General features: G+C 35.7%; 1 protein-coding gene across 3 annotated transcripts in view; it reads left to right on the forward strand.

Moving 5' to 3' along the window:
* The window catches only part of UMAD1 (UBAP1-MVB12-associated (UMA) domain containing 1), a 279,434-nt gene that overhangs the window by 168,590 nt on the left and 92,411 nt on the right, over window positions 1-18,433 (forward strand). For all 3 annotated transcript variants that reach the window (XM_074379494.1, XM_010345692.3, XM_010345694.2), the window contains exon 3: window positions 897-970. In XM_074379494.1, coding sequence (XP_074235595.1) covers window positions 897-970 — 74 coding nt within the window. The remainder of the gene's footprint in view (window positions 1-896; window positions 971-18,433) is intronic.

Raw genomic sequence — 18,433 nt, forward strand, 5'->3', positions numbered from 1 at the left:
TGACTTTTCCTTACATTAACAAATTTCTAACCATTAGTGTCAGTTAAGCCATCATTTATTTCTTTGGTAATCTTCCCTGCTGTGGACATTCCTAAGATGGCCCAATTTTATAGAAAGAACAATTTACAAATTGCTAAATTAGCATCTGATTATACTTCAAAAAAGTAGTCTAATAGATAGTCTTTATCTATAATGTGTTAATCACAAACCATTAGCGATAACTAATAAATTAAAATGAATGAATTATTAAATTCTGCTTATACTTACCCGAGTGTGTTTATGTCTATCCTATGTCCTTCAAGCCAGCCTACTCACCAACTTAATTTAGCAGTGTAACCGTTTAGCCAGGCATTAGCCTTAGGAATCAAAGTATTAACTGAAGGCTAATTTATGCATTTGTTCATTATTCTTCCCCACTATAACAATTGTCTGGCATCTGGTTAATTATTACATATAAACATACACATCTACTCCAAGGGAAATCCACAGATACACAAATAGTTACAAAGGGTAAGCCTTATGAAAAACTAATTTGGAGGACATCCATATCATAAGGAGTCTGTATTTCAACAAAAGTTGCCTTAAGTCATAAGTTTTCCAAGTTTATTTGAAATATGACTTGACTTATAAAATATGAATTTATTTGATTTTTTCAGAGTAAATCTGTATGAAACAGGATATATTTAGGTTGTGTGTATATGTATTTATGAATGATATATGAGACCCGTATATAATTGTTGTTCTTAAAAAGTTAGCTTGTTTACTTTGAAACAAAGGAAATAGTGGTTTCTTCCATGATGTGAAACATACAACAAAAGATACTTCAAACAAATAGCAGGTAGTTTGGCCTCAGTAATATGGTCAAGTTTTTAAAAAATATATATTTTACTTAATAGGAGATACATCAAATGAGCAAAGAATGTCAGCAAGAGGCAAAACTTCGGATGTAGAAGCTAACCAATCTTTGGAGGTAAGTGAAACAAGTTTAAGTTTCTTTCAGTGAAACTGAACAAGTCACTATGATTACATATGCCTCTGAGGATGAATGGTAACTTCTGCTCTTGCTATGCCATAAATGCCTGAATACAGAGAAACAAGTGGTCTGCTGAAAGTCAGCGGATAGCAGCACAGGGAGTGACTTCCCAACTGCTAAACTCTTAGTGCTGGAAGTGGAAACTTTCTGTTAAAACGAAACAGAAGTAGAGTCCTTAAGTTAAAACATTTAAACTATTTTTAATTGAGTGATTATTTACAAAACATTTCAGTAAATAGGTAGTAAATAAACTTAGAGAGAAAGGCTTAAAAATAATCCATTCAACACACTATTGCTTTACTATTTCCAGCATCAAAGTATACTTCTTGAAAGTATTCTGTAGAAAAACTAGGGTATTTGTTCTTTTTTATATGAGAAAACTATTGACTCTTTAAGGGCAAACGTGAAAATGTAGTTAGGTTACTTTTGAATACTGTATAGAAATATACTAACATTAATCACTGAAATAATCATCTTTAAGACTTAAGGGCAATTTTAAGTACTAGGGTGGAATGATTATCTTGAAATTTGAAACTTTCTACACGGTGACACAACTCTACTTGTATTCTAGTTGTAGCACGAGGGTATTGCTGCTTACAACTGGAGGGAAGTCAGGGACCTCGCCGGTGTGAGTCACCATTCTTCCTTAATGCCTAGCACATAGGAAGTGGTTGAAAAGATTTGTTAAATAAATAAGTTAGTACAATCCTGAGTTATAAGTAGAGAGTAATATTTAAGAGATACTTTTATTTTTTATATTTCTATTTTTCACAGTGAACAAATATTTTACAATCAAGGAAAAATCATCTTATTTAAAACATCTTATTTAAAGATGTGATATAGGAAGCAAATTCATGAGGAGGAAGAAAATAATCATCTTTCTCATAAAACTGTTCATTCTTTCACTTATGCGTGCAACAAGTACTTATTAAATTTTGACTATACTCAAGGTGCTGTACATAGAGCTGAATGTATAATGGTGAAAGTAAGCTACAAGGACAAAGAATAATGTACAGGTTATATGTTGAAGCAACTTGATCTCTTTCATTTATTCAAACATTTAGTGAGGCTGGGCATAGTGGCCCATACCCATGGTCACAGCACTTTGGGAGGCCAAGGAAGGAGGATCACTTGAGGCTAGGAGTTTGCAACCGGCCTGGGCAACACTGAGAGACTCATCTCTACAAAAACTTTAAAAATTAGCTGGGTATGGGGGCATACGCCTGTAGTCCCAGCCACTCGGAAGGCTGAGGTGGCAGAATTGCTTGAGCCCAGGAATTCAAGGCTGCAGTGAGCTGTAATCGCCCAGCCTGGGTGGCAGAAACATGTCGTGAGTGCTGACCATAAGTAGCATCTCTGATAGGAAATAAAGGTGGTTATGTTTGGGATTTGGGAAACAACCACCAGGATGGTTCAAAAATCATCCATGATAATACTTGAGTTTAGTCGCTTAGTGTCTTCTTTTATCTGGGATGCTACAGCAAAATACCATAAACTGGATATCTTATTAACAACAGAAATTTATTTCTTTAATTCAGGAGGCTGGAAAGGCCAAGGTCAGGATACTGGCAGATTTGTGTCTGGTGAGGGCCTGTTTTTGTTTGTTTGTTTGTTTGTTTGTTTGCTCTCTGGCTGTGTTCTCACATGATAAAGGGAGAACTCTGGTCTCCTCAGCCCCTTATAAGGGCACTAATCCCATTAATGCAGACTCTCCTCTCCCACCTCTCACCTCCTAATAAAATCACGTTGGGGATTAGGTTTCAACATATGAATTTTGGAGGGACACAGAACATTCAGACCATAGCACTTAGTTATGTGATTCATTGGAAACGTCTGTAGAACTTGACTATTTTTCAAAGTTGATTCATAGATAGAAAGAATTCCAGGACTAATTCTTAAGGAAAGTAGCTTTTAAGATTACAGTCCGCAGAGATTTGAAACAAACTCATTATTGTTCTACCTTCTAGTCACTTTATTAATATAGTCAATGGTTAATCATTAGGCTGGATGTATATACTCAGGCACTAACTGATATTTCAAAAGTACTTCTATTCAACTAGCAGCTGGACAATGAGAGGACAGTGCTTGCTATCAGAGATCTCACTGATGTAGAAAAAAAAGTGGAGTAGGAGACTATAAATGAGACCAGGGTTAAATTGCAATGCAAGAAAAAAATGATAAAATACTTTTAGAGGCTATATATGTTTGCCACAGAAAACCCAAGTAATAATTTACCTTGACAGTAAGCATCTAAAATGGGATTCGTTATTCCTCCCCTTTAAAAATACAAAAGTGAAAACACTGCTGAATACCCACTACTGTCTTTGTACCTTGTTATAGTAAAAATGAGTCTTTTCCGGCCTCCTAGATTTAAATTCTGTGTAGAACTTGATGACTCCTAAAATATGTCTCTATCTAGACCTCTCCCCTGAGTTGTAGACTCCGTACCCAAGTGCCTATGTAACAAATTTCTACACAGTTCAGCCTTTGCTTAGCCAAAGAAGAACTATGATACCTGGCCCCACCACCCTGAAGCTTCTCTGTGCCCAAGTTTTAATATCCCTGTTTAATATCACCACCTTCTATCTATATAGTGATTTAAAACCAAATCCCCTGAGGTACCCTTGGCTCTTCTCTTTTCCTCACACTGCACATCCAGTCTATCAGCAAGTCCTGCCGTCTTGCCCTCTATGTCTGGAATGTGATTGCTTCTCAACATCATCACTGTTAGAACAGTCTAAGCTACCCCTTTTACCAGGCTCCCATCCCTTCTCCTTCAGTCCATTCTCCACATAGCAGACAGAAATATGTCAGATCACATCACTCCTTGGCTTAAAAGCTGCTGACTACCCGCTGTAACTGAAGTAAACACTAAGCTCCTTGGAGTGGGCTACAACTAACCCCATACTCTTTCTAATCTCATTTCTCTCCCATCCCCATGCCCATCCACCAACTACCTACCATTCTGTCTCTTGATGATGTTAAGGCTTTTCCTATCTCAGGCTTTGTATCTGCTCATCCTTTTTTTTAAACAGAGCTTCACTTGGCTTCCTCCTTATCATTCAAGTGTCACTTTTCATGACTACCTCAGCTAATGTGTCCCTCCCCCAGTCACTGTCACATAACCCTGTCTTATTTTCTCCATCACATTTATCACTGTCTCAGATTATTCATTTGCTGTCTGCTTCTCCTGACTAGAATGAAAACAGACTTTGTATGTCTAGAATAGTGTCTGGTACACAGACGGTACCTGATAAATACTTCTAACTGATCACCTAGATTTTACTTAATGTCATTGTCCATCTGCCAGGTTAAAGGCCTAAATGTCTTCTTGACTCCTTCTTCTCATCCCCTCATCAAATCTATCACCAAATCCTAATGTTTGTGCCCACCAAATACCTTCCAAATATGGTTTCTCCTACCCCAGCTAGCTCCTCATCTGTTCACTAGACTATTATTAGATGAGCATTTCCTCCCCAAATCTCTTTCTAAAAAAGAACAGCAGGTTTTTTTAACTTCCATGCTCCCCCCTAAAATCCCTTGAAACCTGCACAGTGAAGCTTAAACCTTGAACCCTGTTCTAATGTCACTTTGTTTGTGAACCCTTTTCTCTGCTCCCCCAGCCAGAGATGACCCCAATGTCCTCTTAATGCTTATGTTGTCTTTTATGACTTCACTACAGCACAGGTTCTTGAAAGGCAGGGGCTAGGGCTTAATTAGCTTTATGACCTCAACAGCTATCATACTGTTAGACGTGTGTGTTGTAACATAAATGCCCTGTCAATGATTTCTGGGTGGATAAATGAAAAAATAAATAATCCATTTATATTTGTTAAATTCTGTTTTCTACTTTACAGTGTAAACACACAGTTATATCTTTTCTCACCATAAAAAGTTTTTCTTGCATTTCTTTGGAGTTACCCATTAAAAAATCTATTAATTTACCTTATTTTTGGTACTCTTATTACATTAGCAGGGAAAAGTTTAGTAACTTCAGTTAGTTTTTAAAAATATACATCTGATTAAGAAACCATAACTATTATGTTAACTGGAAAGATTCAAATTATTTTAATTTTAATGACTATATAAACAATGTTGAAATATTCTCTATAATGAAAACATAATTGGTATGGATTCCATAAAGTTTAAAAATAATGTTTGTAGTTGCCAAAATATAACTCACTTTTCTAAGAACCCTTTGGCGAAGGTGGCTTTTAGTATACCAAAAGAGGTTTTTTTTGGCAAGTTCAGGTAAACATATAGATTGCCTCTTTATTTTCAAGGAATTGTGTTAGGCACAGGGGTAGGGAGGATACAAAGATATGTAAGTCTCAGTGACTCTGACTTATTGATGCAGGAATTCTCAATCTATTCATGGAAAAATTTTTTCTTTTTTTTTTTTTTTCATGGGAGCTCCCTGACATTCATGGAAAATTTAACAAATCACAGTAATGTAAAGTGAAATAAATTAAGTTTCTTATGCTTCATAACTACAAAGGTAACTGTGAGATTTTGATGGAAGAAAGATATTGTCCGGGGAAGTCAAAAAAGGTATCATGCATTAGATGAGCTTTGAACCGTGAATAATTTTGTCTGCTTATATGATTCATTTTTTATGATTTAGAAGCTCCTAGGAAATGAAATTCTTCATTAAGAACATTTTAGAAATACAGAAGCAAATGCTAATGTGAAATTGCTTTACACACATTAATCTCAATGACTAGTAATAAGGGGTTAAAAAATGAAATGAGTGTAGCCTGGCCTATGCAATACTGTAATTTTAATGACAGTTAAAATATTTAAGTAGTCTGTGATATTTTTCATTACACTTTATAGCCCAAGTATATTTCAAAACTGTGTTCTTTATCCAAGTACATCTCTGGACATCATGGAAATTTTAACATCTAGATGGAATTGAATTTAAAAAAGAAAATCTGGTTTGGTCATCAAGTAGGTTAGTTTTTACAGAGTTAGATTATGGCATATTTTAATGCATTTGCACAAATGATTGTCTGTGGAAAACAGCATATTTGTATAAATGATTTGAGGGACTTTACAGTTCATGAAAGTGATAATACAGAATTCACTCCAGAAAAATGGTAAGTTTTCAGTATTTCCTAAAGTGCTGTTTGTCTCCTCTTCACTCTCCTTCTTTAGGTAGTTTTGGGTTTCTCTCAATGAGAAATTAATTAATACTGCTTCTACATTATAGTTTCCTATGCATCATCCTAAGAGTATCACCTAAAATAGGGTAACTTTAGGAGAAATGTCATTGAACTATCTAATCATTAAAGTGTGATTTTTATCAAGTTGTGCATTACTCTGTGTTTTAAGAGTCATTTGTAACTTTTAACAAAGTTCATCATGTTTTTGGTATGGAGAGAGTGAATGTGTATAAATCCAATTTTGGTCTTACTAAAATTAATGTCTTTAGACTGTAGTATTTGAGGGAAGAACTACAGTTTGAACTAATTATCCAATTAAAAGATTAGCCACATCCTTTTCTTTCTTTCTTTCTTTTTTTTTTCTTACCCTCTGGGTAAATTTTGATAGAGAGTTGTAATGATGTAGCAGCTACTTATACTGTGTTCTACTAGTCTTGGAGCCTGTAACTCGCAGATCAGGGAGATAAACCTGTAGGCACCCAGCTTTGAGATTTTGCCATTATGACTCATCTCTTAAGAGAATAAACATTACATTCAAGCAAATAGTCATTCTTGTTAAATTTGCAAGTGTTTTATATTGTGAAAATTGGAACTATATTAGTTAATAATTTACTGGTGGACCTGTTCTTTTTGGCTTCGTAGATATGGTTTTGGAGTTGAGAATATGTTAGTTTTAGTTTATAAGTATGCCTAATTTTGGTGACTATAAATTTTAACCTAGTTTTAGCAGATATTTTTAGGTTGCTTAAGTGTTGGTTGAACTTAAATTTCTTATATTTGTAACTGTAATTTTTAAAAAATTTGAACTTTTGATCTCAAAGACTGAGAAATATTTTTATTTACTTATTTACTTACTGGCTTAAAGATAATAAAATGCAAAAACAAGCCAATAAAATGTTCCCCACAAAACCATAATTCCATTTGTATATTTGTCTTAAATGATAACGAATTCACATATGCATATGGAGACACATGTAAAATAATAACAGATGGTAGAGCTGCAAAGTAGGATTTGTAAAGATTATTATCAGTTGGTGGTATTGAGATACTCCTGTGGTTATACTGACAGAAGACACAGAAAAATTATTTATATTAAGAAACTGTGGCACTAACATCTCCCTCCATCTTCTGTTTACCAAAGTAACTTATTGCGTATTTAATATAAATTTCTTAATGAAGAGATAAAACAATCTTATGGCCAATTTGTATTATTAAATTTAATAGAGTTGCAAAAATAGTAATTAAGGGAGTAGCAAAACAATAAAAGCTGTTTTGCTAAAATTGTTAGGGGCATGATATTTCTAGTAGGTAAAGGAAGGATTCAAGGGACTTTGTTTATTCAGGTAATTTCAAACGCACTTCTCAATTTAGTACACATTAGTCACTTTGGAATATCGTACAATTGTAAACAAAAGCTTGAGTTCTTTTGAACTTGTGGAAGCTGCATTGTGTGTGAAACTGCATTGTCAAATTCATAGTTCAGTAACTTAGGGAAAATTTGATTCTTTTGTTCAGTTCTTTATGAAAATTTTTATTTTTAATGGACAAGCGATGAATGTATACATTTATGTGGTACAGTGTGCTGTTTTGATACATGCTTACAATGTGAAATGATTAAATCAGGCTAATTAACAAATCTATCACTTACATGCTTATCTTTTTTTGTGGTAAATACATTTAAAATCTCTTAGCAATTTTGAATATACAATGTATTATTATTTATTGAAGTCACCATTCTGTGCATTAGATTACTAAAGCCGATTCTTCCTGCCTCACTGAAACTTTGTCCTCTTTGATCAGCAAATTCTCTTTCACTACCCACTCCTTTCCCTCAGTCTAAAATTTGATTTTCTAAAAATGAGATGCACATTTTAATAAAATGTGTTCACTTTTCTTCTGATGTGTTTTCATACATCCATTATGCCTTTCACGGAGCTATAGGAGCTTTCCGATTCTGTAGGGACTCATTTGCTTGTTGCTTTTATTTCAGATGGTTATTAAAATGAATAAAAATATCCTTGAGCTTTGTGAATCCCATGTGACACAGACTTTGGTTACTACACCTTAAAGAATGGAATAAGATTACTGCATTAAAAACTGGGTTTTGTGTACAAAGGAATTGGGGATGCAAAGGGAAGAAAAAAGGAGACCAGAGGGGGAGATTTTCAAGAACAATTTCAAATATAGCAACAATTCTTCTAGTGGATGCCAGGATTTTGGCTTTAAGAATTTTCTATTACAATATGGTATATAATAAATATATTAATTTAAAGCATTGGGGGTACAAAGATGATTATGAAACTCTTTAGTCTCACAAGACATTCATAGTTCAAATACAGATATAATGGATATTGCTATGGAAGGCAGTTTAAATTGGCACAACCATTTTTGGAAAGCATTTTGGCAATAGATATTAAGAACTATAGAGATGTTAATATACTTTGACAGTAATTCCACTTTTAGGATTCTGTTCTAAGAAAATAATCTTTTAAATCCACAAGTTTTATGCTCAGAAAAGATATCCTATTCAGTCAGTGCAATATTTTTCAATTTTTGTAAATGACACTGATGAGTTTTCAATAAAACATAGAGTAGTTTTATAATTTTAGTTAAAAATGCAATATACAAAATTGTATATACAATATGATTGCTGCTACATAAAAACTATGCAGAAAAGATGGTGTAGTACATAAAAACATTAAGAGTAGTTCCATTTGGGATGATAGCTATATAGGTTAAATCATTCTTTCCAGTGTTCTGATGTTCCAATTTATCTATAATTAAAGTATTTTAAATGATAGTTATGTTGGTGATGAGGATACAGTGTATTCACTTAAGGATAGTTTTTGATTAATAAAAGAACTATTTTGTATGATAGTAAAACAGTGAAACATTTGGTCTATTGAGAATGATCATGAGGGAGATATGTTGGCACTTTCCTCCCTTGACTCATTTAGGTTTAAGGTCTCTTAATTAGTTGATCACAGAGTACCATATCTGATCATGATTTGGTAAAACATCTGTCCCCTGACGCCCAGGGACCTTTCCAGCAGGGAGAAGAGTGAGGTGATTTGGAGATTATTCTTCCTTATTTCTTTGGAAATCACATGGCCCAAACTTTTCTCGTTAATCAACCTGTCAGTGTCATTGAATCACTTATAAAGGCATATTTTCACCCCCAAAAAATGTATGGGTTACTGGCTTGGACATGTATTTGTCTAAACATCTCACTTCTTTCTTTTTATCTATGATACTGATACTCGTAATTTAAAGATATGAATTTCTAGCTTTTTAATAATTCATTGATGAGAACATGATTTTATCAAAAAATTATCAGGATTTGTGTTCATTCTTTGTTCTTCCTAATATATAACCCTTTCTAATTTCTGATTTCATTGGGATGTGAAGCATAGTTAGATTATTGCACTGTGTCATTTAAACAGGTAAATTTAATTCTTTGATGTGTTTATCCTCTTATGCAACATACCTTTTGGTAAAAAGTTTCTGTAGAATGCATTTCTCCAACCTTTATTTTCATCTGAATTGCTGGGTCATATAACAAAATAGAAAGTGGATTTTTGTTGGACTCCTTTGTTCACTAAATACATGATTTAGGATATGTTGCTAAGATTTCTTCAACTTCAGTTCTTAGTCCATGAAGTCAATGAATTAGATGCAATGTCTGAGCTCTTTCCCTGTCTAGAAGTCTTGGCTATTTACCTCTTTGGAAAGTGAATTGGCCACAAAATGCCAACCTTTAAAATAACACTTTAATAGCAGAGAAAGGGATATGAGAATCTGCTGCATAATGAAGAGATTTTAGCATTGACTAATCAAGCTTTATGGCCTGTTGGGTGGGGAAAATTTCATGATCCTTGCAAGTAAATTGTCAGACTGCAAAAATTACTTAAAAGATTCTTGGTCTTGCTAACAGTGTCTGTCTTGGAAAACAATACATTTGGTCACTGGTAGAGATCAAGTAAAATACTCAACATTATTATTTCTTTTAGTCTTAAGGTAATCTTGACTTATTTTACAATAAGATTAGCATAGATTGTTTACCCAAAACACTGCCAAGATAAATTTACTTACAGCTTGCCTATCAAAGTTTGTGAAGGTCTTTTTCATAACTTCGAATTTGTACATTTTTGTTACCATTATATCTGTATCCTAACTTCACTTTTGCTAGAAAAATTATAATTGGAAGTTCATAATTATGGTGCTTTCTTTTGGCTTACATTGGGGTTAACTAGCACACTGAAACATAATGTTCATTCACCCTAGCCAGTGAGGCCAAACCATGTGAGGTGTATGAGAACAACCCTGTTTCTATCCAAACTGCACATATGGTGTGGGTAAGCCAGTAATATGAGTTTTATGCAATGTTTCTGCTCATGTACACAGTCTGTTGCTCAGCACCAATTATTCCCTGCCAGAAACCTGATAACCTGCTGCTTTTGTAGCTCTGCTTGATGAAGTTAGGTAGCTTAAAATGACCACAATATTTATTTAACTTTAGCAATCTTAGTATATTAAAGTTATGTAACTTTAAGTTCCCACCATCTCTGTTGATTGATCACAATTGATTATAATTAGAATCAAAGAACTGGAACCTTGTTACCATAGTTCATGGAGCTACACATGTGTTAATTATATATACTTAGTAGGAAGAACAAAAATGTGGAAATACTAGCTTTTTGTTTACCAAATCTAGTTTTCTATCTTTAACTCAGATATTATTTTTTTAAAACCATGTGTAACATTCTGTTTATATGTTGGTAGTCACCTTGTTGTCATTGTTTCCAGTTTCCCCTTTTATAGCTTTAAAACCCACAAAATCAGCAGGGTGAGAGGTCCATGTTGGGAGAACAACTGTTCCCTATTTCCCACAGCCATCAGGGTTTTTTTTTTTGTTTGTTTGTTTTTTGTTTTCAAATTTTCTGGTTTTTAATTAGTAGCAAATGGTCCTTATTTTGTCCTCCTTTGATTTATGTTACCATTGTAACTTCTTGAGACTACATAGAGAGTTTACATTAAAATGCAGCCATATTTATGATGTCTTCGCACAACTAGAGATTCCTTCTTGAAGGATAAATTTCACCTGAATCTTCAGGCAGTGGAAAAGTAACATTCAGGTATGTACTTGGTCTAATTGACATTATCTGAATATTCCACTTTGTACCTACTGAGGATTCTTTTTGTGAACATGCCTACGAGAGTGCACCAGCATGAATTCATATAAAAATATATATACTTTAGTTAAGCATAGTTAAATATACGTAGATTTTATATTTCTTTCCAGGCCTAGCCAGCCCCATTCCTTACTATGTGCCAGTTTTCTTTGTTTTTAATGAATGTCTGTATTCTTTTTACCCTTTTCAAGAATTGAGATTAATTTTCATCTGTACAAGGGTGTGTGATAACTACTTTGGGGATATTATACTCTTAGGAAAGTACCTTTCACACATCACGTTTTAAATTAGTTTAGAAATTGTTATAGGTGTGAGTTTATAAATTTTCTCTGATACTAGTTATGTAATAGAAAGCCATATATATTCGAACCTCCTAATATAAAAGCCAAAAGCTATAATTGACAGCAACCCACATTTTTTTCTGCCTTTTTATGCCACTTACAGAGGGAGAAAAGTTTGGTGTATGCTATACATAAGAGTGCAGTGACAGTGGACTGAAGTACCATTTACATTAATAAAAAACCATATGAAAACTTGCTCAGAACTTTTTAGCTGAAATGCCAGCAAATGGTTGTATAACCCTACTTTAAGGGTTTCTCTTGCAAAATAGTTGAAGAACATGCTTTTTATTTGTTCATCAAAATGATCTGGCATTTATGACTAGCTCAAACCAACCCATCAGAGAGCTGTGTATTTCTACCTCATTGCCTTAGTTCTGCACGGATTGCCCTCCTTATATTATTGTTTGTTTTGACTGAATAACTCGGTAAGAAACTTTGTCTGGAATATACTGTGATACTTATCATGGAGGTGATACTAAGACATTGTCTACTACATTACATAGTTTCCCATACATAAGTCCCACTTAGATATTCTAATTTTCTATTGCTTTTATACTAACAAAATATTTTATCTTTCCTGAGGTGGTAATAATCTTTTTTTCTCATGGCCATTGTAAATTTTGTGCCTATCTTTTTCCCCCCCGTTTTCCATTGGCTAGGAGGAAGCTCAGACCTAAATTTACAGTTCAGTTTTAGTAACAATTTAGGATCTTATGAGATATGCATCTACATACTTTATTTTCCTCTTACCTGATGCTCCTGTTCTGTATTTTTCTTAGACATAATTTTTAAATTTATTGTGAGTCTTGTTAGTTGCCTCAGATTCATTTTGTACAGGAAGGGGTTAAAATGTATTCTTATATGTAAGTATACTTGTGTAATACTTATATTAAATATATTGAGTGTGTTTTTTATTTTAATAGGTTGTAACTGATAGAAGTAGCCTCTAATTTTAATCTTTTGCTCCTCTTTCAAAAGTCATAAGAGATAAAATTATACATAGGGGTTTTACTGCGAGAATATTTGTGACACTGGGTACCTTACTTAACCTGTCTCTCCCATGCCTCAGGTGGAATCTGGCAGTCAGCTACACACTGATCTCCAGTGTAATGTGATTTTTTTCAAGGTCCTTATTGATTTGAAGATGCAGGTGAAAGGAGCCTCCTTTCTAGCCTTGCCAAGCTGCTTTGAGGCAGGGTGTACCCCAGGCATCTGCAACTCTCATACTTGTCACATCAGCCACTTCATGGTCTCCCTTCTGTATATAGTTTTTTTTTTTTTTTGAGATGGAGTTTTTTGCTCTTGATACCCAGGCTGGAATGCAATGCCATGATCTTGGCTCACCGCAGCTTCCGCCTCCTGGGTTGAAGCAATTCTCCTGCCTCAGCCTCCCGAGTAGTTGGGACTATAGGTGCACGTCACCATGCCCAGCTAATTTTTTGTGTGTGTTTTTAGTAGAGACGAGGTTCACCTTGTTGACCAGGATGGTCTCTATCTCTTGACCTCGTGATCCACCCGCCTCGGCCTCCCAAAGTGCTGGGATTATAGGCTTGAGCCACCGCGCCCGGCCCTGTGTATACTTTTCTTTTTTTTCAATTTTCAGATATGCTTTTTAGATAGTTTACCAGTTGGATTTTGGATATCATTAAAGAGGATGTAGGAAAAGTACCTTTCTAACATAGAAGGATTGTCTTGGGAGTAATGGTTCCTCATAGTGGCAAATTTTCATAATCCTTGCTGTAGTGTGGATAGCTGTAAGAATGTGAACTGTGTCAGACAGACTTATAAGCTCAGATCTTGGCTTTATCACTTATTGTACAGGATTACTATAAGAATTTGGTGACTCAATATCTAATACTGACAAATAGAGAGAAATATTCATTAGTGGAGACTGGATTCTATTTGAGGGCAGGAAGTCTCTGAGTAGCCATAGTAGGCAAGAAGTAAAGAACAATTACTTTTTTAAAAAATCTTGAATAATCTAGGTGCAATGCTGGTAGGACCTTTACAGATATTAACTCATTAATTTTTATAGATGAGGTAGGCATTATTATCAATATATCTTACAGAGGAGGAAACCAAGGCTCAACAATACCCATTTCCTAAGGTCACACACACACACACACACACACACACACACACACACACAACAGTAACATTAATGGAACCAAAATTCAGACTTGCGCCTGACCACAAAACCTATGCTTTACATCGTATTGTTTTCCTGTCTCCACTATATTAATAATGCTGCAGAAACCTGCTGTTTCACTTTGCTTCTCTCTTCCATAGTGCCTTCTGTGAGGTCCATAATAACTATCTATTGACATCAGTGATTTGTATGTAGAACTGAACTGAGTGTTCTGTAAAAGATGGCTGCTGTTGGTTGCTGAAGGCTGTAGAGATGAGGCTGGGAGAGGAAGAAGTGGTGCTTCTCTCTCGTCTCCACCACTCAGAGGTGGGAATGACTGTCTTGGGATTTCTGCCACCAGTGTCCATAGCATTCAAGGACATTCTCTGGGACAGAGGGAATGTGGCAAAGCAGCAGTGACCCATCTGAGTGAGCCAAAGTCTGAAAGGAAAGCTGATAGAATGAGTTGGCATGGAGGAGTGTCTTTTCAAGTGAGAAGCCTGGGAATTATCCTTGACTTCTTCCCCTTTCGTTCTCAACCCAATTAATCACCAAGTCACTTTGTTTCTGCCTCTTCTGGCTACAGATAATTGTCCTTTTCTCTGTGTCCCCACTGCAGCTACAATGGTTCTGGCCTTATCTTTCACATGGATTATTAATTACAAAGAGTTTCTGTAATAGCCCTTAATGCCCAGTCCTACCTTCATTCAGTCCATTCACCCAGAAATCTGACCATGTAGTTGCCTTACTTGATGGCATCAGAGCTCTTCAGCTACCTGCAGGATAAAATCTAGTGACTTTTATCCGACGTGCATGGTCCTTCATGATCTGGTTCTGCCCCCTGTGTGAACATTTAGGTCAGTTCCATGTTACCATACAGAATTTCTTACCATATCTTGAGTATATTCTCTTCTCTTGAAGTTTGTATGTGCAATTTCTGTCACTTCTCTGAAGAACTTTATCCCATGCCTCTTGTGTTCACTGAGAAAATTCCTGTTCATCTTTCAAACTCCTGCTCAAATATCTTTCATCTTCAATGCCATTTTTGTCTCCCCTCCAGTCCTTAACACCTTGGACATGCCTGCATTCTAGCTCCTTGTGTTATGATCAGGAACTACATTAAGTGGGGACTCGGGCTGACTCGTCACTGTTCCCTGTGCCTAGCACTGTGCATGGCATGCATCAGCCACGCAGTAAATATTTAATGTTTGATACGTGCAGGAACAGTTAGATTAGACAAAAGAATAACTTGTTACCTAAGTATTGCTCTTAGCCACGAAAAGCAGTCACTTTAAATAACTTCCATACCTTTCAGGGCTAGAGTAATGGGAGTATATTTGAAACATTGCTTCATCCCTCCGAAGTGAATTATTCTCACCAGGTTCTTAACAGTTTGTTAGCTTTTCAGGTTATGTTTTTAGTAATTTCCATTATACCAGGTGAATGATGATTCTAATTCTCATATCCTAAAGTGACTCTTGCCTCTCTTACCCAATTTTACCTGCCACATTGATTTTGTATTTGTTATATATTATGATTTTCCTCAAAACTTAGTTGTGTTTTGGATTTTTTTTCCCTGTATCTCAACTGTTTTTGTATCCATTCCTAACTAAAGACCTCTGTCCAATGGTACATATTAGATGTTTAAAAATGTTTCCTCTACCCCCTTTTTTTGGAGACAAGGTCTCACTCTGTCACTCGGGCTGGAGTGCAGTGGCATGATGTCAGCTCACTGCAACCTGCACCTCCTGGGCTCAAGTGATCTTTCTGCCTCACCCTCCTAAGTCACTGGGACTATAGGCATGCAACACCAGGCTCAGCTAATTTTTTTTTTTTAAACTTTTCAAGTTCAGAGGTACATGTGCAGGATATACCTGTTTGTTACATAAGTAAACATGTGTCATGGAGGTTTGCTGTACAGATTATTTCATCATCCAGGTATTAAGCCTAGTAGTACTTAGTTATTTTTCCTGCTCCTCTTTTTCCTCCCACCTTCCGCCCTCTGATAGGACCCAGTTGTTCCCCTTTATTTGTCTATGTGTTCTCATCACTTTAGCACCCACTTGTAAGTGAGAACATGTGGTATTTTGTTTTCTGTTTCTGTGTTAGTTTGCTAAGGATAAACTTCATCCATGTCCCTGAAAAGGACATAGTCTTTTTTTTTTTTCTTTTTTATGGCTACATAGTATTCCTCGGTGTATGTGTACCACATGAACAGACGGTTCTGCAAAGGAAGACCTACATGTGTCAAACAATCATATGAAAAAAAGCTTAGTGTCACTGATCACTACTTAAATGCAAATCAAAACCATAATGAGATACCATTTCACATCAGTCAGAATGGCTATTAATAAAAAGTCAAAAAATAACAGATGCTGGGAAGATTAGGGAGAAAAGAGAACACTTATATATGGTTGGTGGGAGTGTAAATTTGTTCAACCATTGTGGAAGACAGTGGTGATTCCTCGAAGACCTAAAGACAGAAATACCATTTGACCCAGCAATCCCATTACTGTATATACCCAAAGATGGAAATCAGTCTGTTATAAAGACACATGCACACATGTTCATTGCAGCACTGTTCACAGTAGCAAAGACATGGAATCAACCTCCATGCCCATCATTGAAAGGCTGGATAAAGAAAACACACTAATTTTTGTATTTTTATATAGAGATGGGGTTTGCCATGTTGCCTGGGTTTCCCCCCACCCCCCCCCTTTTTTTTTTTTTTTTGGAAACAGAGTCTTACTCTGTTGCCCAGGCTGGAGTGCAGTGGCACAATCTTGGCTCGCTGCAGTGTCCACCTCAGCCTCCTGAGTGGTTGGGATTACAGGCACATGCCACCACAACCAGTTAATTTTTCTATTTTTAGTAGAGATGGGGTTTCACCATGCTGGCCATGCTGGTCTCAAACTCCTGACCCCAGGCGATCCACCCATCTCTGCCTCCCAAAGTGCTGAGATTACAGGTGTGAGCCACCATGCCCAGCTCTTTGCTCTTATTTTTAAGCAGTGATTCCTAAGGATCTTTTTGTTTATATTTTTTATCCCTATAGTACAGGACCCTCTTGCACAAAAATTAGGAAATTGGCAAAATAAGTAAATGACAAGCATCTGAAGATTTTCTTCAAGCCATGAATATATTACTACTAAGAATTTTAAGCCCCAATTTTTGATGTATCAAATAACATTGAGCAGTTGTTTATATTATGCTATATGTGATAAGTTATAGGTAATTAATAGAAGAATATAAGATTCTTGAGAGCCACATAAGGGTGATTTCTGCAGGGTCTCTTTAGGTATGCTGTACAAATATGCTGGGAGCTGCAGAAATCACACTTATGCAAAAGGGCCACTGAATCAGATCTGAAAGAGGAGGGCCATTTTTAGGTGGATAAATCCATGTGTATATTTCTTGGTTGTTTTTTCCATGCCTGTTGACACTGAGAACCAAAACCAGTGTTTTGTGTTTTTGACAAAAATAGTTTTAGTTTTCCTCTGAAAGAAAAGCGGGTTCGGCTGGGCACGGTGGCTCAAGCCTGTAATCCCAGCACTTTGGGAGGCCGAGGCAGGTGGATCACGAGGTCAAGAGATCGAGACCATCCCGGTCAACATGGTGAAACCCCGTCTCTACTAAAAATACAAACAATTAGCTGGGCATGGTGGCGTGTGCCTGCAGGAGAATTGCCTGAACCCAGGAGGCGGAGGTTGCGGTGAGCTGAGATCACACCATTGCACTCCAGCCTGGGTAAAAAGAGCAAAACTCCGTCTCAAAAAAAAAAAAAAAAAAAAGAAAAGCGGGTTCACATTCTGATATAAGGTTATTTTTTCCACAAAAATATCTTATGGTTAACTTTGCATTTGCATTTGTACCATTGCCTAACTAAAACCTGTTCCACTTGGTTAATAAATTATTAATGCCGTTCTGTAGCTTCTCATCCAAGTACATTGTTGAAATAGAAGAAGACCATCCCATTTATTTCACCAAATATTCCTCACACACCTATTTTGGATAAGGCTCTGTTAAACTCTGTTTACCATATCTGAAAGTTTATGGGTTATTACTCTGACAAAGATTTGTGGTTAAAAAAATTGTGTTATACTTCTAAAACTCATCATGTCGATATCAAGCAAAACAATTGACCATGACTGAACTTTGGGATTGAAGGCTATAACAGTGTCTTTTAGAGGTAATTTTTACTCAGGAGAACTTTAGGGCATCACAGGGCTAAACATTAATTAACCAAATGAATCAGTTAACCACTGCTTTCCTCAATTCAGTTAAGTGTTAAGGAGTTACTAATGCAGAAATATGGTGATACAGGAGAATATGAGATCTGGGGAAGATATATTATGAGAATTATTGATTAAATTATAGATGAATTATAGACCAAAGCATGGTAACATGAGAATGCTTCATTTTCTGACATATTTAACTGAATGACCTAATCACATTATAAGGATTAAGATGAATACTCAGCTTGTATCTCAAGATCTTTTTAGGTATTGATTATAGCATCTATAATTCCACTGACTTTTTGATTTCTGCATATATTGCCTGGCAGTATCAGTCAA

Source organism: Saimiri boliviensis, chromosome 10 (genome assembly GCF_048565385.1).
Source record: "Saimiri boliviensis isolate mSaiBol1 chromosome 10, mSaiBol1.pri, whole genome shotgun sequence".
NCBI lineage: Eukaryota > Metazoa > Chordata > Mammalia > Primates > Cebidae > Saimiri > Saimiri boliviensis.